Source organism: Ornithorhynchus anatinus, chromosome X1 (genome assembly GCF_004115215.2).
Source record: "Ornithorhynchus anatinus isolate Pmale09 chromosome X1, mOrnAna1.pri.v4, whole genome shotgun sequence".
Taxonomy (NCBI): Eukaryota; Metazoa; Chordata; class Mammalia; order Monotremata; family Ornithorhynchidae; genus Ornithorhynchus; species Ornithorhynchus anatinus.
The window spans coordinates 110,497,308-110,523,471 of NC_041749.1; the positions used below are offsets into that span (position 1 = coordinate 110,497,308).

Below are 26,164 nucleotides of genomic sequence, written 5' to 3' on the forward strand. Positions count from 1 at the left end.
AAAAATACTGCGATTATAATTACTACCACTACTAACAATAATGATCATAATGATAATAAAAAACAACCTTCACCCCCGATGTCTGATGCACAGCCCCAGCAGATACTCCTGAACTTCCGGCTGTTTCGCTCCTCCCCACGGTGGTGGAACTCAGACATCCTGGTTCCCAGAACCTTGTCTCTGCTCAGGCATCATGGCAGGGAATAGAACCCCAGACATTCTAGCTCAAGGCAGTGGGTTTCCCCACAGCAGCTGCCTTGGCCCCCAGCTGCTATTATATCAGCTCCAGAAGGCGCAGAGAGGGTGAGGAATGAAGAAGAAGGGGATGTGAGGGAGAGGGAGGGTTTCTCCCCTCTGGGGCAAGATTGAATGATGGGACTGGGAGAAGAGGTGAGCAGCAGCTCAAAGTCCTGCTCACCACCCCCACCCCACCCCCAACCACCACAGGACCCTTTCTGGAATCTCTTCCGGGTGACTGGTAACCTCAGAAACGCTACATCTCAGAAGCTGGAGTGGCGGCAGAGGCGGGGGAGGCTGAACAGGGACAACTGGAGGAAGGTTGGAAGGCTCCCAGCTTCAGTGAGAGTCATTCCCTTTCCCAACCCAGAATTCACACAACTTGCCCCCAGCATCCAATTCCCTCATAGAAGCCAGACTTTTGGGCCTTCTTCCCCCCTCCCAACCCAGAATTCAGACACCTCAGACCTGAACCTTCCCTCTCCACCACCGCCCCCCTCCCCACCTCCAGAACGCAGACATCCGTGCTTCTTAGCTCTCCCCACTAAACTGACTGGTACATCCGGCTGGGTAGGCCCCACCCCAGAGCCAGCCGCGTGGCTGGGCCGGCTGCAGTCCAGCACATTGGGCCCCACGTGTTCCGGGCCCCGCCCACGCTACCTGGGTAATTGGGGCCCCCTGCTCTCCACCCCACCCTGGGGGCTTGTTCCCTGGGACTGGGGCGGGCCCCGCAGGCCCAGGCAGCTCCCCCAGACACCCTGGCTCCCTAAGCCTCTGCAAGGAGAGTCCAAGCGTCCCTTCCCCATCCCGTCCCCCCACCCCCTCCAGAAACCAGGCGTCCCAACCCCCAGATCCCTCCTTCCCTCCACACCCCACTCCCCTTTCAGAACCCAGACACATCCTCCAGTGGCAGTAGTAGATAGCCTTTCTCCAAACCCTGCAGCCCTCCCTGGACTGTACACTTTCCCGACCCTGCCCCCTCCCCACCTGTTTTCCCAGAAGGACCTCCACCCCTTAACTTCCATCCAAACCCCCTTCCCTCGGGGACAAAGATGGGAGTCTCAGGCTGATAAGCATTCATTGGCATAGCCTAATTAAACGGGGCGGCATTAGTTCTTCGCTAAGGAGCCCCAGTAATTAAAGAGGGCGGGCCGGGCAGGGCGTGGGACCAGGAACCCCCGGATGCCTGGGTTCAGCCCATACAAGTGGGAGGGAGCAGGGGCTGAGGAGAGGTAAGAAGCCTGGGTCTCTGGCACTCCAGAGAAGAGCAGAGGTGGGGAAGGGAGCCCACGCCCTCCCCCTCCCCCTCCCCCAAGCTGAACGTTTCTCATGGCTCAGCCCAAGGCCCAGCAAAGAGGATTACTTTCCCAACACATTCCTGATCTTTGATTCCATCTGGGCAAGGATTTAGTGCTAAGGATTGGTCTCCCTCAATTCCTGACCCCAAAGAGCTGTCCCACCTAGCCTGGGGGCAAAGAGGAGTTAGGGAAGCCCTCAGTCTAGGAAAGAGAGAGGGCTGTGGATCTTAAATTGCCTGATCCAGCTGGTGATGGCTGAGGGGGTGAGGGGGTGGTGTGAAGAGAAGGTGAGCAGGATGCCCAGGTCCCGGAAGGGAAAGCGGAGGGGCGTTGAGTGTCCCCACCTCCCAGCGGACATTTGAAAGCAGCGTGGCTCAGTGGAAAGAGCACGGGCTTGGGAGTCAGAGGTCGTGGGTTCTAATGCCGGCTCCGAAACTTGTCAGCTGTGTGACTTTGGGCAAGTCACTTAACTTCTCTGTGCCTCTCTTACCTCATCTATAAAACGGGGATTAAGACTGTGAGCCCCACGTGGGACAACCTGATTACCTTGTATCTCCCCCAGAGCTTAGAACATTGCTTGGCACATAGTAAGCGCTTAGCAAATACCACCATCATCATCATTATTATATTGGAACATTTATGTTGGCAGTGGGGGTGGTCATTCATTAAGCATTTTGTCTGAGCTAAGCATCGGAGTAGAGACAGTCACCAGATCGGACCCAGTGCCTGTTCCACATGGGGTTCCAGGCAGGCCTCCCCCTAAACCAGGCCAGAGCTCAGTCTGTCTTTTCAATTAATTGTATTGCTTGAGCCACCTACTGTGGGCAGAGCACCGTACTAAGTGCGCGGGAGAGGACAAAAGAGACACAATCTCTCACATGGATCAATGACTCAATAGTATTTATTGAGCTTTTACTCTGTGCAGAGCACTGTAGTTAAGTGCCTGGGAGAGTACAATACATTAGAATTAGTAGACATGATCCCTGCCCTCAAGGAGCTTACAATCTGGCAGGGGAGACAGGCACTAAAATAAGTTACAGGTAGGGGGAAGCAACAGAGTTTAAAGATCTGTACATAAGTGCGAGGAGTCAGAGTGCAGTGGGGGCAGGTACACAATTGTTTAGGTGAGACCGAAGTGCTGAAGTGGCAGTAGTGGGTGGGGGGTGGGGAGGCTGATAAGGTGGGGAGATGAGAGATCAGGAAAGCCCTTCTGGAGGAATTGTGATTTCAATCTATCGATCGAATGTATCGAGCGCTGTGTGCGGAGCACTGTACGAAGCGCTTGGGAGAGTACAGTACCAGAGAGTTGGGAGACACGTTCCCTGCCCAAAATGAGCTTACAGTCTAGAGGGGGAGGGCTCGAAGATGGTGGGAGCAGCGGTCTGCCAGATATGACGAGGGAGGAAGTTTCAGGCAGGAGGGAGGGCGTGAGCAAGGGGTTGACAGCGAGACTAACCAGAGTAAGTCGGTTTGAGGGGAACAAAGTGTCCAAGCTAGGTTGTAGTGGGAAAAGAGCGAGGATCAGTAGAGGGGAGAGAGTCATGGGGTGATTTAAAGCCGAAGGTCAGGAATTTCTGCTTTATGTGGAGATGGGAGGGCAGCCATCGGCGGACGTTGCGGAGTCGGGAGATGTTTGCAGCACGGTATCTGAGAGAGTATAGACTGGAGAGGCTGGAGGCAGAGAGGGCTTCGTTGCAGTAGTCAAGTTGGAATAAGCCAGGTGGACGGACTAGTGCGGAAGCGGTTTAGAAGGGCCCGATTCTAGAGATGTTTTTAAGATAGAATCGACAGGATTTGGTGACAGACCGAATATGTGGGGTCGGGGGGGAAGAGAGAGGAGTCAAGGATAATGCCGAGGTCGCAGGCTTGAGAGACTGGGAAGGTGGCGGTGTTGTCTACAGTGATGAAAAAGTCAGAGAGAGGATAGGGTTTGGGTGAGACGAAGTGCTCCGTTTTAGACAGGTTAAGTTTAAAGTGTCGGCGGGACATTCAAGTAGAGATGTCCCGGAGGCAGGAGGGAATGAGAGAGTGTGGAGAAGGAGAGAGATCAGGGCTGGAGAGGTAGATTTGGGAGTCATTCACATCAAGGTGGTAGGTGAAGCCATGAGAGTGGATGAGTTCTTCAAGGGAATGGGTGTAGATGGAGAATAGAAGGGGACCCAGCACTGAGCCCTGAGGAACCCCCATCGTGGTCGGGGGGGTGGGGTGGGGCGCGTAGGCAGAGGAGGAGCCCTCAAGAAGAGACTGAGAAGGAGCAGCCAGAGAGATGGGAGGAGAACCAGGAGAGGGCGATATTGGAGAAACCAAGGTCCCACAGAGTTTTCAGGAGAAGGGGGTGGTTCACAGTGTCAAAGGCAGCTGAAAGGCCAAAGAGGATTAGGATGGAGGAGAGGCCATTAGATTTGGCAAGAAGCAGGTCACTGGTGACCTTGGAGAGAGTAGTTTCAGTGGAGTGGAGTCGAAGGAAACCAGCCCGCAGAAGGTCGAGGAGGGGGTTGGAGGAGAGGAAATGGAGGCAGCGGTCATTTATACCGGGTATAAATGACCCATTGGAGGAGTTCGGCCAGGGACGGAAGGAAGGAGACGGAGTGATAGCTGGAGGGTGCCGTGGGGTCCAGAGGCTTACAGGGAAAGGGATTCCCCATCTTCCCCGTTACCTCATTCGGCGTCTCACCCTCCTCTCATTTTGTCCTGACGTCCACCCTTAATCCCTCTTGCTGCAGTTCTGACTCCATTTGAACGGTTTGCCGGGTTGAACGTAGTTGCCATCCAGTGGGCCGGTAGGGGGAGGCAGGGATGACGTCGGAACAGCAATGCCTCCCCAAGGTCCCTGGGGTGAACTACACCCTAGCTGGGACTCACCTGGGGCAGCACAGCCTGGAGCTCGCCCCAACGGATTCTGGCCCAGGAGGCCTTTTCAGCCCAGAAGACACCCTGCCTTTCTTCAGGTTGCCCCAACAACTTGGGCCTGACCTGGATGATCTTGGGCTTCCCTCTCCCTAGCCTTGGCCTCCTGATCCTGAAGGCAGCAGTTGAGGTGGAGTGGAGATCTCATTGGAGCTGTGAAGTCTCGAGGAGCAGGAAGGGGGCGGGGGGGGGAGAATAAGTTAGAGGCCATTTCCAGTGCAGAACCCAGCAGCACAATTGAGTCCAGTGCAGTGCTGAATGGGGTGGGGGGAGGGATGGGAGGGAGGAGATCCCCTGGGTTGGGCAGGCCCCACCTCCTCTCCTTGGTAGGGCGCTGATCGAGGGCTGAGGCAGAGTTGGCAGGCCCCAGGATCAGGGCTCCTCCCAGAGTGGACTAGGGGGCCGAGGACCCCACTGGAGGGATTCAGGCATCCAGGCTGGAGCTGGTAGGGTCCTGGGGGCAGCCTTGACGGTGCCGCACACCCTTATCCTCATCCTGCAACAACACGTGAAACACACGCTGAAGGGCAGGCATCTGAAGCACGTGCTAACAGGAAGTCACACGAGGCCCTGCTTCGGTTGTTCACAAGGTCCCGCCCCGTGAGCGGTGTTCATTTTGTTCAAGATGGCCATAGATACAAAGGTAGGGCCTTTGGGCAGGAGTGTATGGGTTTCGGGGTGGAGGGTTTCAAGGGTCCTACTGGGGGGGGGGGGATGGGGGTCACGGGTCAGAGTGTCCCAGAGGCAGGATGAGGACTTCCCACTCACGGTCTCAAAGACGCCACTGGGGTTCCAGCTCCGGGGTGAGCCACCTTCCTCCCGAGCTCCGTCGGGGCCCCCATCTTCCTCGTATTCCGTCAGGCAGTCCGACTCCTCCCCTGGGGTGGGGATGGGTGAGTCGCTGGGGCCTGGCCCAGCCCCACCCCTTCATGCCACTATCCCCCCGGTCGCCCCCCGCCCTCCATCGTGCCTCCCCTCACCATCGGCGTAGCCATCAGACACGTAGCTCTTGGCCGGTTCGATCCGGGACACGATCTCAGCCAGGTCAGTGAAGCCAGCGCTGGGGCAAGTCAGCACCTGGAGTTAAGGAGGGAGGGGGTATCAGGTGGTGGAGGAGGCAGTCAGGGGTCACTGGGAGCCCGTGGGGCAAGGGAGTCACGAGCGGGAGCCAGCCCCTCAACTCACATCAGTGCGGCGGCTTTCGTTGAGGTCAGCAGACCGCCGGTCCCACAGCATCTTCTCTATGATGTCACCACGGCTCCAGCCCCCGAACACCACCTTCCCATGCTGGTAACCCACGTCCTGGGGTTGGGAGGGGAAGGGACAAGGGGCTAGACAGCCACCCTACTCTATCTGCCTTCATCTTCTTCCCTATCCCTGCTCACCCTGCTGCCCCCTCTTCCCCTCCCCCAAGGCCCCTCCTCACTCTGCTCACGTACATAGATCTGGTCGAACTTGCCGAAGTCCATGGTCTTGAAGCAATCAATGGGTGGCCGCAGGTATTCACAGTAGGAACTCGATTTCACCACCTCCAGTTGCCGCACGCACGACACATACGCCAGGCGGGACTGGATTTCAGCCATGTCGGGCACCTGGGCAGTGGGCCAGTTGGTGGGGCTACTAGCCCGCTCAGTTCTACCCCCTGAGGAGCTCCACCCACTTTTCACCACTGCGCTCCCCTCCCTCCCCCCACCCGAAGCAACCCCTCTCCAAGCTCTGACTCCTAAACCTGCTGTGAGATCTTGGGCAAGTAGCTCTTCCCTGTGTGGCAGTTTCCTCATCTGTAAAATGGGGATTCGATACCTGTTCTCTCTCTCCCTTAGACCATGAGCACCATGTGGGAGACGGACCACGTCCAACCTGATGATCTTGTACCTACCCTAGTGTTTCGTACACTGTTCCAGTTACCACGGTGGTCTGTGAAGCAGACCGCCGCTCTCCCCATCTACAAAAATCACATCTCCTCCAAGAAGCCTTCCCTGACTAACTCATCTCCCCTACTCCCTCTCCCTCCTGCATCGTCTATGCACTTGGAGCTGTACCCCTGATTTACCCCACGGCACTTACGTATATATCTGTAATTTATTTTAATGTCTGTCTCACCCAGTAGACTGTAAGCGCCTGGCAGGCAGGGAACACTTCTATCAATTCTATTGTACTGCCCTCTCCTAAGGGCTTAGTACATGCTCTGCACACAGTAAGTGCTCAATAAATGCCACTGATTGACCGATCAATCCACCAATGCCACAGTTCTTATTTTGGGGGCCCCCTGCCTCTCAGCTCTGACCTGGGTGGTCCAAAGGGATGGCGGGGGACCAGGGCCAGTCTCACCTTGACCTTCTCAGCCCAGGGGTTGAGCCGCTTCCAGAGCAGCCACCAGCCAGACAGGCTGTCCCCATAGTTGCTGAGATCGGTCTCGTCTTGGCTCCCCACGTCGATCGCGATCACCGTCTTAGCCCCCATGGTCCGCGCTATGTCCGCTGTGGGATGGGGGTGGCGGGGGGAGAGGGGTTCAGCCAGGAAAGGGGAGATCATGGGGGTGGGGGGAACAAAGTTGCTGGCCACGGGGTTGAAATGCACCCGGCTCCCCCTACTCCACTAGTGTGACCCCAGCCCCTCCTGCCGATTCCCAGATCCAGGGCTGAAACCAGGTCACTGGCTTTGAATTCGCAGAAGACTGATCCAACTTGGTTCTTGCCAGTGGTGGTGGTGGGCGGGGAGTGGCTTCAGGGGAGGAAGAACAGACCCCAGAAAGGGTCTTCAGGAGCAGGGTGACTCGAAGAAGACGAACCAGAGAGGTAGGGGATTTCCTCTGGGTAAGAGCCACCCCTCTCCCCCCATCCCCGTGAAGATTTACCAGGTCCAGGGTAAAAGGCTGGAAGTGCCCGGTCACTCTGGGGCCCCCAGAAGAGGAGTGAGGTGGGCACCACTGAGCTAGGCTAAGCCAGAGAAGGGGAGGGCAACCACGGGAGCCAAAAGACAGAAGGACCATCCGGACAGCCATGCTGACTCCTAGACTCAGGCCAATGAACGGGCAAATGAGCATCTGGTGGAAGGGGCCGGGGGGGAGGGTGGGGAGGACAGACGGACGGACAAACAGACACCCTTGCCCAGGTCCTGGGCTTTTCAAGGTTTGTCCCATTCCCGGGGCGGGTGGCTGGAGAAACTAGGCATGCCTCAGGGCCAACACAGGGGGCAGAACCGGCAGGGTAGTTTTGGCCTGGGGGAAGGCCCAGCCCCGACAGAGGCAAGAAGGTTAGGTCAGGGACCTTGCGGACCCCTCCCTCACGGACTTGGCCCAGGGCGGGGTAGAGGCTCCCCAGGCAGAGCTGGCCTGGGACAGACCGACAGACCGATACGCATGTCACCGAGAAGAGTAGACCCAAACCCAATGCCTTGGGAGGAGCCTGCGTCCCGCCACCCTGAAGCTGGGACCTGTCCCCCTCTCTTTCCCCGCCACCGCTCGGGCCTCAGCGAGAGGGTCCACTCCAAAGCATGGGAATAACCCCAGACGCTTAGGGAGGAGGGAGGAGTTCCGGCCAGTAGGCGTGTTCAGAGACTGGGCAGCTTGCCTGAAAGCAGGGACTCCTGGGTCTCATGAAGAGGGTGGAGAACAACCCAAGAAGACCAGTGAGAAGGGGAGATGCGGAGACAGTTGGAGACACAGAGACAGACCAAGACTTAGATTATGAGAATGAGAGAAAGACAAGACTCGGAGATCCAAAGAGAGATAGGCAGAGAGAGACTTGCTTGGACAGACAGACTAAAAGGGGAAGAAAACTTCAGAATGAGGGTAGGGGGATGGAGAGAGATAGTAAGCCGTGACCTCAGAGAAGACCTCTGTCCATCCATCTGTCTGTCCTTGCGTCCATGCCTCCTGCCCGGGGTCACCCACCCCCTCTCCGGCCCGTGGCCCCCTACTTGCCTGGCAGATTGTTGATGTAGCCGCCGTCCATGAGCAGGTGGCCGTCCTTGGGGTCACAGAGGGGGGGCAGGTAGCCCGAGAGCGTCATGCTCGCTCGGACGTACCGCCATAGAGACCCTGCCCGGGGGAGGGGGGGAGGGGGGACGACATCACGTCAGCCCCTGATTCCACCCTTGGGGAGGCCCCCTGGGGCGACCCTCTGGCCCTCACCCCCAATGTACGGGGGAGGAGGGGTGGGCCAGAACGTGGCTCCTGGGGGGTGGGCTGGAAGGGAGAGGACACAGTGGCCCCCCCCCCCGAGTGCTGACCTGGGACATTGTTAACATAGCACCCATCCACCAGCAGGTGACTGTCCTTGGGGTCACAGAGTGGGGGCAGGTACGGGGGGTAGGAGGAGCTGGCCCGCACGTACCGCCACACGCTACCTGGGGACAAAGAGGCGGAGATAGTGAGCTGCGGGGGGGGGGGGGGGGCGGGAAGGGGGAGGAGGGGGGATGGAACGGGAGAGACATGGAGGGAGAGGGGCAAAGGCGAAGAGAGAAAATGGGGGAGAGGGGATGGGGGGCAGACAGAAGGAAATAGCTGGATAGAAAGGGGAGAGAGAAAGAAAGATGGGGAGGCCACGGGGAAGGGAGGGGGGAGGCGGGCGTGGAATGGAAAGAGAGAGAAGAGGAGAAGCAGCCTTCTGGCCAAAACCCTGGGGGGCTGGCTGGGGCTAGGCTGTGGGGGAGGCTGGGACAGGATCCCGATTCCCCAGAGGGGAGATATTGACCTCTGGGACCTGAGAAGGGCCCCCCCCCGAGCCCTTGGCCTGCGGCTCCAAAGTCCTCGGTAGGTTAGCGGGTTACAGACAGTTAGGGGTTAGAGGTTAGAAGGCAGGGGTGGGGTTGTGTGTGGAGGGGGGAGAAAAGACCCAGGACAGCTCCCCACGGCAGACGAGAAAGGCTTGTTAACAATGTTCCAGACAGCTCAGCCCCAGTCTCCCGGCCCCTCCGCCCAGCTCCCCACAGCCCCCAATGTTACCGCTACCCCCGAGGCTGGTTAGCAACATGAGGACCCCCCACCCAGATCTGTTCCCCGATAGGGAGAGGAGAGGTCCCAGAACGACTGAGGGGGGTGCATGGATCTAGGGGAACCAGCGTCGGGGGGAGCCGGAGCAGAGGTTACCAGCGCAGGAGTTAGTGGGGTGAGTCACGTGGTCCCCAACAAGACAGAGGAGGAAGCTGGTTCTGGAGGGGCCCCGGGTTCCCCCATTCTCACTGCGAGCTGGCCACGGCCACCTCTGGGGGCCTCATCTCAGCTGCTGGCCTGGGTGGGGGCAGGGGGACCCCGAGAGCCAGAGGGGTCTCATAGGGTGTCAAGTGTGGTGGAGGGCTGGGGAGAGGCTGGGGGGCAGGAGGCTGGAAACAGCTTCCTTTGAGCTGAGGTGAGGCGGGGGGTTCCCCCAGAGTACAGGCTGGGGCTGGGGGTGTCCTACCGTCCTTGTGAACCCGCATGGCGGAAGCCGTGATGTCTGTCGTCACATTGAAGTACGGCAGCCACAGGTCCTAGGGAGCGTGGCCAGTCAGGGGGTGCCCAGCCCAGGGGGAGCAAGTAGGGTCAGCGAGGGGAGGCCCAGCCCAGGGGAAGGAGGACACCCCCACCCTTCTAGGGCCAATTCCCTGCTCTGCCCCTTCAGTACTGGGGTTCTGGTCTCCACATGTCCTCTTGGGGAACCAGGAGATGGGGAAAGGGTTGGGGTTAAGGGTCAGGGGAGGCTCAGGGCAGCACCTCGATCTGCTTGTCCTGGAAGACGCGGTAAATGCTGCGGTTGAAGGCTGAGCCCGAGAACATGGAGGTGATGGGGTAGGTGAGGTCCAGGACCGGCTCAAACACGGATGTCATGCTCTGTGCGCACACCCACAAACAAACACACACATATACACACATATGCACACACAGACGCACAGAGACACGCAGACAAGCACAAAAGAGACAGCTGTCTGTGGGGGTGTGGGGCAGAAGGGTTGGAGGACAGGGCCAAGGGTTGGAGGTAGGAGGTAGGGACCGACTGGGCATCCAGCCCAGGCATGATGGGAGTCCCTCAATGGAGGGTCCCAGGCGGGGCTCTGGGGGCGTGGGGTTCTGGGAAGGGGGTCCCGGGGTAGGGGACCGTGACCGACAGCGCTACCTTGGCCCACTCGCGGGCCCGCTGCTTGGTGCGGCTGGCGCTGCGTTCCTCGGCGTACAGGGCCCCGATGAAGGAGCCGATCGAGGTGCCGCCCACAATGTCCACGGGCACCCCGGCCTCCTCCAGGGCTTTCAGCACCCCAATGTGTGAGCAGCCTCTGCGGGAGGGGTCAGGAGGCGAGGAGGGATGGGGGTGGGGAGAGGCATGGGAGTCTGTGTGGAGCATCACTCAGATGCCCTCCGGGGACTAAATTTCCCAACCGGAGTCCAGAACAACCCTAGCCTGGTGGGGGGCTCAAAGGGCACTGGAAAATTGGGGGTCCAGCCCATCTGGATCCCAAAATTCTTAAAAAACATTGGCCCACTGTTGGCTTGAGACTTTTAAAGAGGGAATGGACCGTTTCAATTGCTGCTACCCCTTCCAGATGGGCACTGGCGTTCGGAGGACTACACGTCCCAGGGTGCACTGCAGTGCCTACTGCCATGTTAAGGCAGCTCATCCACAGCCCCATTTCTCTGCCTCAGCCTGAGGTGAATGCAAAGTATTTCTTTCCAGAATCTGGGGGCCAGACAAGCCCAGACCTTACTGGGGTGGAGTTTTTGGCCTGGTTTAAACCTGGCCCCACAGGCCAACTTAAGTCCCCCTGGGGGTCTGGGCTATGTCCCTCCTCTTCACCCTCTGGTACGGGCCCCGCCCACCTCGCCAGGTCTTGCCCCCTCACCTGGCTCCACCCCCGCCCAGCACCAGGGCGATGGTATTCCCGGTCAGCACCCGGGCTAGGCGGGAAAAGTCACTGTGGCGGTCAGCTCGGCGGGCAAATACCTTCTCGTAGAGCTCCCTCTGCCAGGATAGGGGAGGAGACAGGGAGAAGGGCAAACAGTGGTTGGGGGAGAGATGTACCTCCAGTTGTCCCCTCCCCAAAGTTACCAGCTACCCTTTCCACCTGGCCATCCCTTAACCCCCAATCCCCCTTCCCCAGCTGGATCCCAATCCCGAACCTCAGCCCCCAATGTCCTCTCTTGCCCACCACGTCACGCTCCAGCGGGTACCAGTTTAGCGGGGCTGCGGCGGGAGAAGAGGCGGCGGGGGCAGCGCAGGTGCAGGTGGCCAGAGCACCAGCTGCGCATATTAAGCCATTCGACGGTGTGGGCGGGCCCTGGGCCCTCCTCCCGGTGCAGCAGTACCAGCTGCTTCAGGGCCCGGACAGCCGTGCTCTCCAGCATCTGCTCCAGCTAGGGGTGGGGTCAGGTGAGACGGGAGTCAGGCTCTTCTCACCCAGTTCAGGGCAGTGGGGGGCGTGAACCCCCTCTAGACTATAAGCTCGTGATGGGCAGGGAATGTGTCTACCAACTGTGTTGTACTGTCCTCTCCCAAGCACTCAGTACAGTGCTCTGCACCCAGTGAGCACTCAATAAATACCCGGACCAGAGGGCCCTGGGGATGGAGCCCTGGGGTGCTTGAGACTCCAAGGGTGGGGGGCTATCTATCAGGGCAGAGGGATTCAGGATGGTATGGGGCAGAAGTTCAGGGTCAAAGCTCAAAGATCCAGGTGGGGTTGGCAGCAAAGTCGGGGGATCAAAGGTCAATTCCTGGAGTCAAAAGGTGCGAGGCTCAGGCACCAAGGCTGGGTCAGGAGGTGAGAAGTCGGGCTGACCTGGCCGAGCGTGGGCTCCTGGTCCCCCAGGCCCACGATGAGGATGCAGTCAGCTTGGCGCAGGCAGCGGACGGTCCAAGGTGTTAGCGAGCCATCAGTCTGGTACAGGACGATGCGGTGTGTGTCCTCCTGCTGGGCCAGCCAGCCCGACAGCCGGAACTCCTGGATGCTGCGGAGGCAGGGAGCTTGCAACCCCGGCCTCGGCCCCTCAACGGACCCCTCCGCCCTGCCTCCTTCCCCCTCACCTATCCAGGGCCGAGGCCCCCAGCCGTGCCCGGATGATATCGCTGTTCAGGAGCAGAGTCGGCCCTGCAGGAGGGGGCGGGGAGAGCCCGGTCACCACCCAAATAGGCAGTCTCTCGGTCACCGACAGTGCCCGCCCACCATGTAATTGGGTGCCCTCACACTGACCTATGGCCTGCAGTGCATGTTGCAGTTCTAGGGTGAAGGCCGCCATGGGGACCTCGGCACACACAGGCAAGACGGCCACGGTCGCTAGGTTGCTTGCGGGGTTGGTGAGCTCTGACGGGGGTGGCACCCCGAGCCCCGAGCCTGGGAGGAGAGAGAGACCAAGGCCCACTCAGGGGCGGCAACCGAGACCTGGGTTAAGCGACCTCCTGCCTACAGCCCCCAACGGCTCCCCTTCACCCTCGCCCCCAGATTCCATCTCCCAACATCCCCCGCAGCTCCCCGGCCCCTTCCCCTACCTGGAAATGGGCCCTGTAACTGTTGCAAGTTACCCAGGATCTTCTGACTCAGTAGATGGATGAGTCGAGTCACCACCTGGGGAAGGGGGAGGTGAGGGTCAGAGTGGGGAACTGTACCAGTTCTCTGTTCTCCCTCCCCCTCTGACTGTGAGCCCCACGCGGGACAGGGACTGTGTCCAACCTGATGGTCCTGTATCTCCTCTAGGACTTAGGACAGAGCTTGACATGGAGTAAGCGCTTCACAAATACCACAGTTCTTTCTGTATTATCATCCCCAAGGGCCTCGGGACATCTGCCCCAGTTTCCCTCTCCCTGCTCTCGTGCTCCACCCCTAGGTCCTAGCCCCTGCCCCTTGGGCTAAAAAAAACCCGGCCCCGTCCTTGGGTCCCTGGGGATGGCTGGCACCTGTGGGTATATTCTCTTGATGTGGCTCAGGGTTCCTTCGGGAAGCTTTGCCAGCTCCGTGTCCCTCACGGCATGCACAGTGGTTGCCCGGGGCTGCCGGGTCAGGGCCTCCACCTGGAAAAAAAAGGGTCAGGTGATTAGGCCGGTCTCACTCCCTCTGGGGCTCCAACCCCTCCACTTCCCGAGACAGTTGGGGTCCAGAAACCAGGTGACTTCCTCTTCGGGCTCTCCCCCCACCGACGGCCCCCAAGTCTCAAAGATATGCAGGAAACGGAGGTTTGCTGGCTGGCAAGGGTGAGGGAAGGGGGCTGTGAACTGTTTTAGGATATAAGAGGGAGGGGGCCAAGTCGGGGGGTGCTGCTCACCACCCCGATGAGGTCCCCACGGCCATATTCCCCGACCAGCTCCTTCTTGCCAGTTCCCCTCTGGATGACCGAGCGCAAGCGTCCATTCAGCACGATGTAGGTGCAGTCTGATCGGTCCCCCTGCCTGGGAGAGGAGAGAGGGGCCCGGTTAGAAAGGGGAAATCCTCTGGAGGGGTGGGACAGGGAAGAGCTCGGGGCTGAGAGGCCAAGGGCCCGGGTTCTCATCTTGGCTCCACCACTTGCCTGCTGGGTGTGTCCTAGGGCAAAGCACTGTACTTCTCTGGGCCTCAGTTTCCTCATCTGTCAAATGGGACTTCCAAACCTGTTCTCCTGGGATCTGATCTGCTTGTTTCTCCCCTGGTGCTTAGGACAGTGCTTGGCACATAGTAAGCGCTCAGCAAATATAACAATCATTATTGTTATGATTATTGTTATCATTTGGGTGGAGTAGGAGAAGGAGGGATCGGTGGCCCTGGGGAATGGGGAAGGGGGCCGGGGACACCCCCGAGACCTGTAGAGGGCACGCCCGGCCTCCACTGCGGTCCAGTCGATAGCGAAGTCCATCTGGCGCACGAAGGGTGACATGCGGGCGGCCACAGTGTGAGCTGCACTCAGAACCACACTTGGCTGCTCCCGCATGATCCTGCGGGGTTCAGGGGGGCAGAGGGTCAACAGCTCAGCCAGCCTCTTTCGTCCCCAAAGCCCCCCCCCCACATTATAGCAACCCAAGCTGGTCTCCCCACATCCACCACCTGGACCTGAAAAGTTACAAACTGCCAAGATGGGGGAGGGAGGGGTCAGCGCCCTCTAGACTGTAAGCTCATTGTGGGCAGGGAACTTGTCTACCAACTCTATTGGACTGTACTCTTCCAAGTGCTTAGAACAGTGCTCTGCACAGAGTAAATGCTCAATAAATATCACCAATTGAGCGAGCAGGAAACCACCCTCTGGGCCCAGCTTCAGCTCCCTCTGACCACCCACCCCACCCCACCCCCACGCCCACCGGAGACGCACTCATAGAAGTCAGACTTGGAGATGCGCAGGAAGGTGCAATCGCGCTGGGCTCGAAGCGTGAAGATGAGAGGCTCCCCCGTCAGCACGGCAAGCTGCCCCACCAGCTCCCCGGGCTGTGCCACAAACAGGCACACATCCTCCGCCTTGTCGATCATGCGCTGGTAGACGTGCAGGCAGCCCCACAGCACAAAGTGCAGGCTCACGTCCTGGGGCACACAAGAGCATCAGGGGAGCCCAAAAAGCAACACCAATTGGGCAGACCAAAGCTGAGCCTAGATGGGCTTAGCCACCTCCCCTGGCAGGGCGATTCTGGGCTGAGAGGCAATGGCCCAGTGGCCGGGCCCACACGGGCCGGGTGGTGCCAGAGGACTGCAAGAACTGCAAGCCCCGGGTCATGCTGGGGCAACTGCACATACGTCGCATCTTCCCCAGTGAAGCTTGGGTTCCCATCCAGTCCCACCCAGGCCCACTACTCCCACTTCTCGTTCTCAGCCCTAGTAGGCTGACCTCGGGTCCTGCGGTCCCCGGCTTCCCCTGGACTGGGCTGGGTTGCCTGGACGGGGCCGGGAGCAAAGGCGGGGCGCGCTGCACTTTTGGGGACGGCTTTGAGTTGGGTCAGTTCAGGAAATTTGGGTCTGAGCCACTCGGCTCTGCCCTGAGCCCAGCCCGGCAACCCTGAAAATGCAGGGCTCTGTCCCAGGAAGTCAGAGATACAGAGGCTGGGGAGTGATAGGTCAGGGTTTAGGGATATCCTGGAGAAGTTGGGGAGCTGATGTCTCACCTGGTCCCCTTGGCGGGCGATGACGGTGCCAGCTTTGGCGTGGTGCAGCAGCACACGGCTGTTCAGGAGAGTGGGGTCCTGGGGAGGGAAGGAAAGGGTCCCCTGCTCAGAGATTGGCCAGTCCCCAGGACCTACGCCATCTGCCCTCCCTCCATCCACACCTCTCCGGTAACCGCCACCCCTCTCTCCACTGGTCTGCCCCACCTCAATGTTCATGAGCTTCACTAGCTCGCGTTTGGCGGCCTCGAAGATGCTGCTGGTCTGGCGGCCCTGGTAGGGTCCAAAAGGACAGTCCCCGCCAGCCAACTCATCCTCGCAGAAGCTGTACTGGCAGGCGCCCGCTGGCTGCTCTCGAGGTTCCTGGGACATCGACTGGGGAAGGCGGCAGGGGGGAAAGCTCAGGGCTACTGGGGATTCCTTCTTCCTGCCCCCGATCCCTCAGGGCAGAGGCGAGGGAGCCCCAAGCAGAGGAGCACACGGGAAGGGAGGGCTCAAACTGGGGTCAGGAGCCCCAGGGCCCCAGGGGGAGCTGCCCAGGCACAGCCCAAACGATGCATGAATCCTCCAGTGTAGCAGCTCTGCCCACGGAGGCCTCAACTGTGACATTTGGTAATTCCTAACACATATGCTCTACCTTCCGAGCTACAAGTCTGGGGAACTTGGTGCGGCCCCTCCCTGGCCCTCCTACATTCACCAGGGTGCTGCGGGGCAGGCAGGCAGCACGCTCCAGCCCCGAACTCCCTGCCTGGCTGCCCCACGGCAATTTGACCTGCCGCTGGCCTGGAATCACAGAGAAGGCTGGTGTGGGGTGGGGACCGAGGGCAAAGGGTTGAAAGGCAGGCGGCTGGAAAGCAGAGGGCAGGGGAACCAGGAAGAGACTGGAGGTCGGCGGAGTGGGGGGGGGAGGCCTCACCCGGGGCATCCCAGACAGGGGGGTTTCCGAGCTCTCTTCCTGCAGCGACACAGAAATGCGTCCCCGCTCATAGGCCATGTCAAAATCAGAGCGTGGTCCCCGCTGCAGACCTGTATGGGGGAAACCCAGCTTAGCCCTACCGGAGCTCCCTTCCACCCGTCAGAGGCTGCGACGGCAGCCCCTCCGCCACCCCGTCAGTGACTCTCTTCCCCTCCCCCCCCCCGCCCTAGCCAACATCCCCAAACACACACACACACATGCCCCCTCAACCCCACTATGGCCCTCAGCGACCCACCAGAGATGTCCACGGGCATGGAGATGCAGCGGCTCAGCAGAGGGGCAGACGGGGGATCCAGGTTACCAGGGCCGGAGCCGGGGCCAGACCCAGAGCCGGACTTCAGGGGATCCGCTGGAGGAAAAGAGATGAGGACCCAGGACGTTGAGGGCATGGGACATTTCTATCCAATCCCTGGTCTTCTTAGCTGAGTTCCTGGAGCCAAGGATGCGGGGCGGTCCACGGGGCCCTGGCCAGCCAGGGGACAAAGTGGATCTGTTCTCGAGATCTCACGGGGCCCAGGTGGGGCCGCCTTGGGGAGGTCAGGGGGTTTGGGGGTCCTGGCTGGGCAAGAGGGTACCTGGGGACTCGGGGGGCCTGGTGGGGTTGTCCCGTGGTTCCTCTGAGGACGGGGTGCTGGTGAGGCGCTTGGGGCCCCGCACGGGGCTGGTCCGGGCTGGGTGCCCGGGGCTAGGAAACAGGCGCAGGGGTTGCATCTCCTGGGGACGGGGATGGGAGGGTTCAGGGATCTGGGTGAGAGAGCCGTGGACCCTCTCTGCCTAGCAGCCGCGCCCTTTTGGAACAAAAAGCCCCTCTCCCACACCCACCCCGAACGACAGCCCGACTATTCCCCCGTCTCCCCAATATCTTCCACATCCTCTTCCTGTACTCCCGGCGCCTCACCCTGCCCCTCCCGAGACCCCAGCTTCCCTGCTCTTGCCCGCCTGGGCCCCTGCCTACGTGGCTGAAGAGCTCATTAGTGAGTCCCAGGTAGTTGTGCAGAGCCAGGAAGGTGACCCGCTGCAGTCGGACCATGATGATCTGAGAGAGAGGAGGAGTAGAGTTGGGCGGGGGAGGGGGCGCATCATGGCAGGAAGGAGGAAGGTGGGGGTCAGAGAGGAGGCCAACTGGTTCCTGACCTGCACCACTCGCACCAGGCTCTCGGGATACTTGGCAAAAACCGCAGAGAAGGCCTCCACCGGCAACCGCAGAACCGTCGAGTCCAGGGCTGCCCGGGCTGAGACCGTGCGATACGGGCGCTGGTGCCCCTGGGGGAGCAATCAATCAGTCGGTCAATCCATCCATCCATCCGAGGTTTTGACTGAGTGCTTGCTGCGTGCAGAGCACTGGGCTAAGGGTTCAGGGAAGCCCAGTAGGGTGAGTAGACCCAATCCCTGCCCCTTACAATCCAGCGGGAGAGACGGACACGGAAAGGCATAAATTCTAGGAAAAGGGAAGCAACCAAGTTCAAAGAGGTGGAGACCCCACAGGCAGAGCTCCTCCCAAGCTTCGGACCCCTCTTCCTCAACCCTGTTTCTCTCTCCTTCCACACCTCGCTCAGCCCCCTCTTCTCCTCTCCCCACTTCCATCCATTTCATCTCCTTCACCCAGCCACCCGTCTGTCCTCTCCCCATCCCTCTTTCCCTCCCCACCCCCTAGACCATCTCCGGTTCTGGCAGTCACCGTGATGACATCCAGGATGCTGAGCAGGCTATTGACACTGTCCCCAGGGAACACCTCCTTCACCACCGCTTCCTTCCCGTCCTGCAATCACACATATCGCGCACTGTACCCCAACCCCATCCCTCCCTCGCACCCGCCCCCCTCCCTGTACCAACCGCCTACTCTCCCAGACTCCAATGTCCGCCCAAACCCTCACTAAGGCCCCACTCCCCTGGCAACACTCCCTTCCCCCTGGTCCCCAGCTCACGGGGCCAGTGAGGCAGAGTTCCAGCTGCCCGTCCTGCACCACATAGATGCTGGCATCAGGCTGGCCTGGCCGGAACACGTAGTCACCCTGGGACAGCCGCTGAAACACCATGTGGCGGCACAGCTCCAGGAACAGCGGTTTCTCAAAGTGTCCCAGCACCCTGGATGGGGCAGAGAGAGGATTAGCTCACCATGCTCCTTGCCCCGCAGTCCCCGGAGGTCCCCATCCCTCCGCCCCCAGGCCACTGACCGGACATTCTTGAGCATGTAGAGCACCTCTGAGGGGAGGTGGGAATTGGCCACGTCAAACTCAGTCAGGTCAGCCTCCAACACAGCCGGGGGCGGCTCTTTCCGCTGTAGCGTTGGAGTCTCCTTCTGGATCCGCAAGATCCTGTGTTGGGGTGGGATGAGCCGTCAGGGGGCGGGGGCTGCTGCCCAGAGGAGAGGGAGGGAGGGAGGGTTGAAGAAAGCTCTCAGGTCAGGGCAGTGGCCACCTCTGGGATGAAGAGCAGTGCTGTCTTACTTCTTGGCGATGTTGAGCATCTTGAGTTTCTTCTTCATGCGGGGGCGGGAGGCAGTGGAGATGGTGGTGTCCACCAGTGAGGAGGTCGACTGGGAGACCTGAAAGGTTGGGGTGGGAATGCCAGTCAGGAGCTGCCTCCAGCCTCTGACCTCTGAGCCAATCCCGGGATTCCCGACCTCCGGCCTCTGCCTCTGTGAGCCGCATCCTCGGCCCAGCCTGGGCACCCCGGTGGAGGGGGAGGTAGAGCCACACCTTGCGCATGATCTTGCGGCCATAGAAGAGCACTTTATCCCTCTTACGGAATCGGTACTTTGGCGTTTCCTGGGCCTGCACCTCTGAGGGGGATGAAAACGGAGAATCAAAGTGAGCCCCCGACATTCATCAGTCATCACTGAGCTCCCAAGCTCCCTCCTCCTCCTCGGTGCCCAGAGGCACCCCGAGGCACCCAGAGACGCCCAGAGGTGCCAGACCGTACATCCTCTGGGGAACTCACTCACTTTTGACACGGAACCTCCGGACCAGCACAAGTATGAGGGTTGCGATGAACAGCACGGCAGCTCCCACGCCAATCATTACTCCCAGGACCTGGGTAGGGAGAGTCAACGTGAGCCCCTTCACGGGGACTGCAAATTCCAGCAGGCACTGCTTCCCTAGGGCCAGTCCTTCACAGCAGCACTACTCAGTGCTTCCTGCGGGTAGGGCAGTGGATTCTCCTGGAATACAGAAGAGCAGAGTCTGGAGAGGGAAGAGAAGGGGGAGTTCGAAGGGAGAGCCCGACCCCTTCCCAACACGGATTACTTCATCAGGAGCAGTTCTTCCCCAGCTTGGAAGGGAGCTCAAGAAACAACTTAGATCAATTTGCATATTCATTGACTGAAGAGGGCATCCTGTGTTACCAGAATCAATCTGATATAAACTTCAAATCCCAGCAAACCACTTCCTTGCTTTGTACTTCCCAAGAGCTTAGTACAGTGCATCGCTCCCCGTGGGCGCTCAATAAATACTACTAATACTGCTACTACTGTGTCTACCAACTCTATTGGACTCTTCCAAGCACTTAATAGAGTGCCATCAATCAATAATACTTTTTGAAAGTTTACAATCCGTCAATCATATTTACTGAGCACTTACTGTGTGCAGAGCACTGTTCTAAGCGCTTGGGACAGTACAATATAACGGTGTTGATAAACACGCTCCCTGCCCACAATGACTTTACGGTCTAGAGGAGGATATAGACATTAATATAAATAAATAAGTTATGGGTATGTACATAAGTGCTGTGGGGCTGAGGGAGGGGAGAATAAAGGGTGCAAATAATAATAATAATAACTGCAGTGCTTATTAAGCGCTATGTGCCAAGCACTGTTCTAAGCACTGGGGTACATATGAGGTAATCAAGTCGGACACAATCCCTGTCCCACGTGGACAGAAATCCCCATTTTACAGATGAGGTAACTGAGGCACAGAGAAGTGAAGGGACTTGCCCAAGGTCACACAGCAGACACGTGGCAGAGCCAGGATTAGAACCAAAACCAAGTGCAAGGCTGACACAGAAGGGAGTGAGAGAAGAGGAAATGAGGGCTTAGATGGGGAAGGCCTCTTAGAGGAGGCGTGCTTTTAATAAGGTTCTGAAGGTGGGGAGAGTGATCGTCTGTCGGATGTGAAGAGGGAGGGCTTAACAGGCCAGAGCAGGATGTGAGCGAGTGGTTGGCGGTGAAATAGATAAGATTGAGGTACAGTGAGTAGATTGGCATTAGAGGAGTGAAGTGTGCTGGCTGGGTTGTAATAGAACAGAAAGTAGGAGGGGGCAAGGTGATTGAGTGCCTTAAAGCCGAGGGTAAGAAGTTTCTGTCTGATGTGGAGGTGGATGGGCAACCACTGGAGGTTTGCAGAGCAGTGAGGACTCAACTACCACTGACTAAATCAATCAATCACTGCTATCTGTAGAGCAGTTACTGTGTACAGAGCACTCTACTAAGCACTTAGGCAAGTACAATATAACAAAGTTGGTAGACATCATCCCTGCCCACAAGGAGTTTACAATCTAAAGGGGGAGCCATTTAGGAAAATAGATTAGGGATAGGGGAAACAGTAGAGTGTACGAATATTTACCTAAGTACTGCAGGGCTGGGATGAGGACCAAAGTGCTTAATGATAATGTCGGTATCTGTTAAGCGCTTACTATGTGCAGAGCACTGTTCTAAGCCCTGAGGTAGATACAGTGTAATCAGGTTGTCCAATATGAGGCTCATGGTCTTAATCCCCATTTTACAGATGAGGGAACTGAGGCACAGAGAAGTTAAGTGACTTGCCCAGTGCTTCATTGACTAATTACTACCCATACCCAGATTTCTTAGACCACTGCATGTTGGGAGTTGTACTTTCCTAGCAAGGGTGGGAAAGGGAAGTGACAGGAGAGCCCGTAAGGCAGACCATCCTGGGCCCTATCCCCCACCCTCTTCTGCACCATCCCTTATCTATCCTCCAACCCCTCAGGGACTCACCATGCTGGTCTGGAGCTGATCTTCCACAAACATCTTGATGCTGGGCAGCATGTCGGCGAGGGCCGTGTCCTATGGGGGAAGGGTGGCATAAAAGGGACCCCTTAAGACCCAGTGCAGCCAGTCCCCTCCAGCCTCGACAAGCCGTGTCTAGGGGAGGGGGTGGGGGTCGAGGGGAGACGCAGGTCTCCGAGGCAGGGAAGTCCCACCTTCTGAAAGCCCCCAGGCCAGGCGACCCCCTCCCGGCAGCCCGTCTGCCCCGCCCTGGCCCAACGGCATCCTACCTTTGACTCCGGCTGCTGCTCTGATTCGCTCTGCCCCATATCTGCGGCCTCCACGGGGGCCCACCTCTGGCCATACAGGGAGCTGCGGGGGACGGGGCAGGTTAGGGCCCAACCCCGAGGGGGAGGGCTGGGCCGGGCTACGGTGCCCAGCATGGTTGGGGGGACTGGATGGACAGAGGTGGCAGCAGGGACAGGGAAGCCCTCCTGTAAGGGCTCCAAGACTCTGGGGCCAAAGGGCAAGTGGGGTGGGAGGGGTGTGGTTGAGCGGGGCCTGTTCTCACAATTGAAGCCCTGCCCCTACTGTAAACCGTTCTTCTCCACCTGTGTGCCACCTACACACCGAGAGACCTAGCCTGGATAATGGGGCATGGCACAGCCAAGACAATCCCAGAGCCTTCTGGACAACCCTCCTGCCCCAGGGATTTGGGGGGAGCGAGAAAGGCTCTTCCCCGGTTCACCTCCCAAGACTGGCCACCCAAGAAGAAAACTGAGCCAGAGCTTCCCACCCAAACCCTGTCCTCTCCCTGACTTTCCCATCACTCTAGACGGCACCACCATCCTTCCTGTCTCACAAGCTCATAACCTTGGCATATCCTTCACTCCTCTCTCTCACTCAATCCACATACTCAATCTGTCACCAAACCCTGTCGTTTCACCTTCACAACATTGCTAAAATCTGCCCTTTCCTCTCCAAACTGCTACCGTGTTAATACAACCACTCATCCTATCCTGCCTGGATTACTGCATCAGCCTCCTTGCTGACCTCCCACCCTCTTGTCTCTCCCCACTCCAGTCCATACTTCACTCTGCTGCCCGGATCATTGTTCTACAGCAACGTTCTGGACACGTCTCCCCGCTCCTCAAAAAACTCCAGTGGTTGCCCATCCACCTCTGTATCAAACAAAAACTTCTCTCCAATTGGCTTTAAAGCACTCCATCACCTTGCCCCCTCCTACCTCACCTTGCTTCTCCCCTTCTACAACCCAGCCCACACACTTCGCTCCTCTAATGCTAACCTTCTCACTATGCCTCAATCTCGCCTGTCTCACCGCCGACCCCTAGCCCGCATCCTGCCTCTGGTCTGGAACACCCTCCCTCCTCTAATCCAGTGGACAACCACTCTCCCCTGCTTCAAAGCCTTATTGAAGACACATCTCCTCCAAGAGGTCTTCCCAGACTAAGCCCCACTTTTCCTCATCTCCCACTTCATTCAATCGTATTTATTCATGCATTCAATCGTATTTATTGAGCGCTTACTGTGTGCAGAGCACTGTACTAAGCGCTTGGAATGTACAATACAACAATATCTGTAATTTTATTTATCCCTTTGCTCTTCCCCCTTCCCAGCCCCATAGCACTTCAGTACAGATCTGTAATTTTATTTACTTGTATTGATGTCTGCCTCTCCCATTCCAGACTATGAGCTCATTGTGAGCAGGGAATGACACTGTTTATTGTTGTACTGAGCTCAATAAATACATTGAATGAATGAATGAATGAATGAACTGAAACACAAAGGAAAGGGACTGGCCCAGGGAGAGAACTCTGGTGTCCCCCCACCCAGCTCACATGGCTGCCCCTCCAGCCTGCATCACATAGGGTAGGCTCCCTGAGGTTGCACCAGGCTTGGCTCAGGACTGGAAAGATCGGAAGTCCCCAGAGATCTGCTGCCAACAGCAGCCCTGGGGTATCCAAGCCAGCTGTGGGTTCTCTCTGCTTCTGAGGAATCTGGGGTACACGCAAGTTTTCAGTTTGCCTTCCTTCTCTCCCAAGGGTTCAGATCTCTGTTTTGGCAAATAGCATGGCCTAGTGGAAAGAGCCTGGGCATCAGAGGACCATGAGAAGCAGCATGGCCTAGTGGATAGATCACGGGCCTGGGAGTCAGGTCATGGGTTCTAACCCAGCTCTGTCACTTGCCTGCTGTGAGACCTTACGCAGGTCACTTCACTAGGCCTCAGGTACCTCATATGTAAAATGGAGATTAAGGCTGTGAGCCTGATGTGGGACAGGGACTGTACTCAATTCAATTTGCTTGTATCCCCCCCAGTGCTTAGTACAGTGCCCAGCCCACAGTAAGCCCTTAACAAATGCCACAATAATTATCCATTCAATCATATTTTTTAAGCACTATTATTATTATTGTTATCCTGGCTCCCCAACTTGTCTGCTAGGTGACCTTGAGAAGGTAACTTAACTTCTCTGGGCCTCAGTTTCCTCATCTGTAAAATGGAGATCCAATATCTTGTTGTCCCTCCTACTTAGTCTGTGAACCCCAGGTGAGACAGGGACTGTCTGATCTGATCGTATTGGATCCACCCCAATGCTTAATACAGTGCTTGGCACAAATACCACCATCGTAATTATTATTGTTATTACTACTGCAAACTCGGGATGGACCCAGTGGATCCAGATTGAACTGGACTTCTTGACCCCTGAGGGAACAGGATTCCAGTTCCTCACCCTTGGCCAGGACTGGCCTGGACCCCTGGGGGGGTATTGCTGAGGGAACAGCTGCACTCCCCCCACCCCCAAGGAGTCTCCCTGGAACCAGCCCTTCCATAGTAATACACGGAATTACATAAAAGGCTCCTGCATCCAGTTCTATCCATCACTATATCCTTTCTGCTGCTCCCACCCTCCCTTGAGGAAAACAGGGACAGAAAACCCAGTACGGCCTCCAGGACACCGAGCCCCTATTTCTGCAGGTCCCGCCCAAGGAGAGATTGGGAGAGGAGCATGCCCTCGCCCTAGCCTCAGTCCCCGAGGGAGGCTCTGGAATGGGCAGGGAGGAAAATTTCCCATAACTGGGTACCCAGTCTTTTGGAAAGGGGGAGGAAAATCCCTATTGGGATCCCAGGCTTCTGGACTGGAGATCCACAGCGATCAGGATGAAGAACACATCCCGTGACCGGAGTCTGACCCCCAAGGCCAGTGTTGCTGCTGCAGGGAGAGACACTGTGAGGGGAGGAAAGCAAGGCAGTGTGTGTTTTACACATTCACATGTATGCGTGTGCATGCACGCACATGCACTCACTCACATATGCACCCACTCTCATCCGGGTAGGGCATCGGAGACACTCACCAGCTCAGCAGGTCTGGCAGAGCCTCACCAGTTCTCATGCTCCATCCAGCTCTGCACAGAGCTGGCCCCTCCTTCTCCACCCAAGCCGCAGCCAAGACAGGAAACCCGGGTACTTCCTCATGGGGGAGGGGGGTACGTGAGGATTCCCACAGAAGCTGTCTGAGGGGGGCAGTGACCACCCCTTTCCCATCCAGGAGTCAGGCCTTCATTCTGACAGTTCCTGGTTCTGCTGACTCCGCCAGGACCAGGGCCAGGGCCAGGGGTGAAGAGACTGGTTTCTCCGGGCCCAGCGGAGAAGTGGGTAGGCAGAGTAGGGAGGGAAGGTTATCTGGGGTGACTCGGGGACGGAAATGGAAATTTCCTTGGGGCAAGGGACCTCCCCCAGCGTCTCCGTTTTTGCCCCCCCCCCCCGTCCCCCGTCCCCATCTCTAGCCCCGAGCTCAAGCGGTTGAACAAGGAATCCCTGGGATGAGGAGGAAGAGGAGAGGAGGAGGACGACGATGACGGAATCAGGGGAAAGAGGGGCAGGACCCCAGAGGGCTAAGGAGGGGACTATCCTCGCCCCCATTTGCCCGGGCCCGGGAGAGGGTCCCGCGACTCCGGGAGCTCCCGGGGGAGCGAGGTTGTTGAGGGGGCAAGAGTAGAAGCCGGTGAGGGTCCGCCTGGGAAGTGAGGGATTCCTATGGGAAGGATCAGGGGAGAAGGCAGAGGAAAAACTCACCCTCCCTATCCCCTTCCCCCTCCCCCGCGCCGCCGCCGCAGCTCATTCCACCTGCAGGAGCCGCAGGGGTGCGGCCAGAAGAACGGAAGTTTTGAAAAGCAGCCGGGAAAGATACTGGGGGGAGAAGGAAAAAGGGAAGAATCCCGCGCGGGATGGGGGAGCGACGGGGCCGAGGCGGAGGACACGGCGGGCAGGACAAGGAAAAAGACAAGCAACGGCGGGGAAGCGGCCAGCGCCCCTCCCGAGCAGTAGGAGGCTGGAGGAGAAGAGGAATGCCCGGGGGCATTAAGGGTGATGAAGATACGGAACCCAGGAGATGCTGGGGACGTCGGGAAGAGCGGGAATTGGAGACAATCCCTCCGGAGGAGCGAACCCGAGGGGCCGGTAGGCGCTGCCGACTCCCCCGGGGCCGGGACTCACCGGGAGTCGGGGCGGCCGCCAGTCGCGTCGGTCGGTCGGCCTGTCTGCCCTCCGCAGCGGCGGCGGCCGGGGCAGCCCGGCTCCTTTAAATGGTTCGCCGCAGGGCGCTCCGCGATGACCTCATGCCGTGGTCCCGCCCCCGGGGAGGGGGACGGGGGGGGGACGGCCAGGGAGGGGATCGGAAGGGCGGGCCGGAGAGGGGGGCGGGCCCAAAGAGGAGGGGAGCGGCGGGGAGGGGCGGGGAGTCGAGGGGAGGAAAGGGGAGGGAAGCAC

The 26,164-nt window shown here is 58.6% G+C and overlaps 1 protein-coding gene across 4 annotated transcripts; it reads right to left on the reverse strand.

The window, feature by feature from the left end:
* Nucleotides 1-4,171: 4,171 nt before the first annotated feature.
* PNPLA6 (patatin like phospholipase domain containing 6) lies at nucleotides 4,172-25,962 on the reverse strand. Of its 4 annotated transcripts, XM_029051253.1 has the most exons (37): nucleotides 25,892-25,962; nucleotides 21,669-21,750; nucleotides 21,388-21,456; nucleotides 19,381-19,468; nucleotides 19,136-19,218; nucleotides 18,884-18,981; nucleotides 18,611-18,751; nucleotides 18,362-18,521; nucleotides 18,115-18,195; nucleotides 17,571-17,699; nucleotides 17,392-17,472; nucleotides 17,012-17,150; nucleotides 16,672-16,785; nucleotides 16,377-16,486; nucleotides 15,668-15,835; nucleotides 15,464-15,541; nucleotides 14,683-14,888; nucleotides 14,180-14,311; nucleotides 13,669-13,792; nucleotides 13,304-13,417; nucleotides 12,899-12,974; nucleotides 12,603-12,743; nucleotides 12,437-12,500; nucleotides 12,192-12,360; nucleotides 11,587-11,769; nucleotides 11,259-11,377; nucleotides 10,538-10,694; nucleotides 10,138-10,254; nucleotides 9,845-9,914; nucleotides 8,676-8,792; nucleotides 8,368-8,484; nucleotides 6,774-6,922; nucleotides 5,882-6,034; nucleotides 5,628-5,744; nucleotides 5,423-5,519; nucleotides 5,211-5,320; nucleotides 4,172-4,938 (listed from the first exon to the last, which is right to left on the reverse strand). In XM_029051253.1, the coding sequence occupies exons 2-37, from the start codon at nucleotides 21,705-21,707 to the stop codon at nucleotides 4,867-4,869; spliced, it is 4,182 nt and encodes a 1,393-aa protein (XP_028907086.1). In that variant the 5' UTR covers nucleotides 21,708-21,750; nucleotides 25,892-25,962; the 3' UTR covers nucleotides 4,172-4,866. The 4 variants fall into 4 exon arrangements, with proteins under 4 accessions (XP_028907086.1, XP_039766184.1, XP_039766185.1 ...); XM_039910250.1 differs by lacking the exon at nucleotides 8,676-8,792; XM_039910251.1 differs by lacking the exon at nucleotides 8,368-8,484.
* Nucleotides 25,963-26,164: the final 202 nt, after the last annotated feature.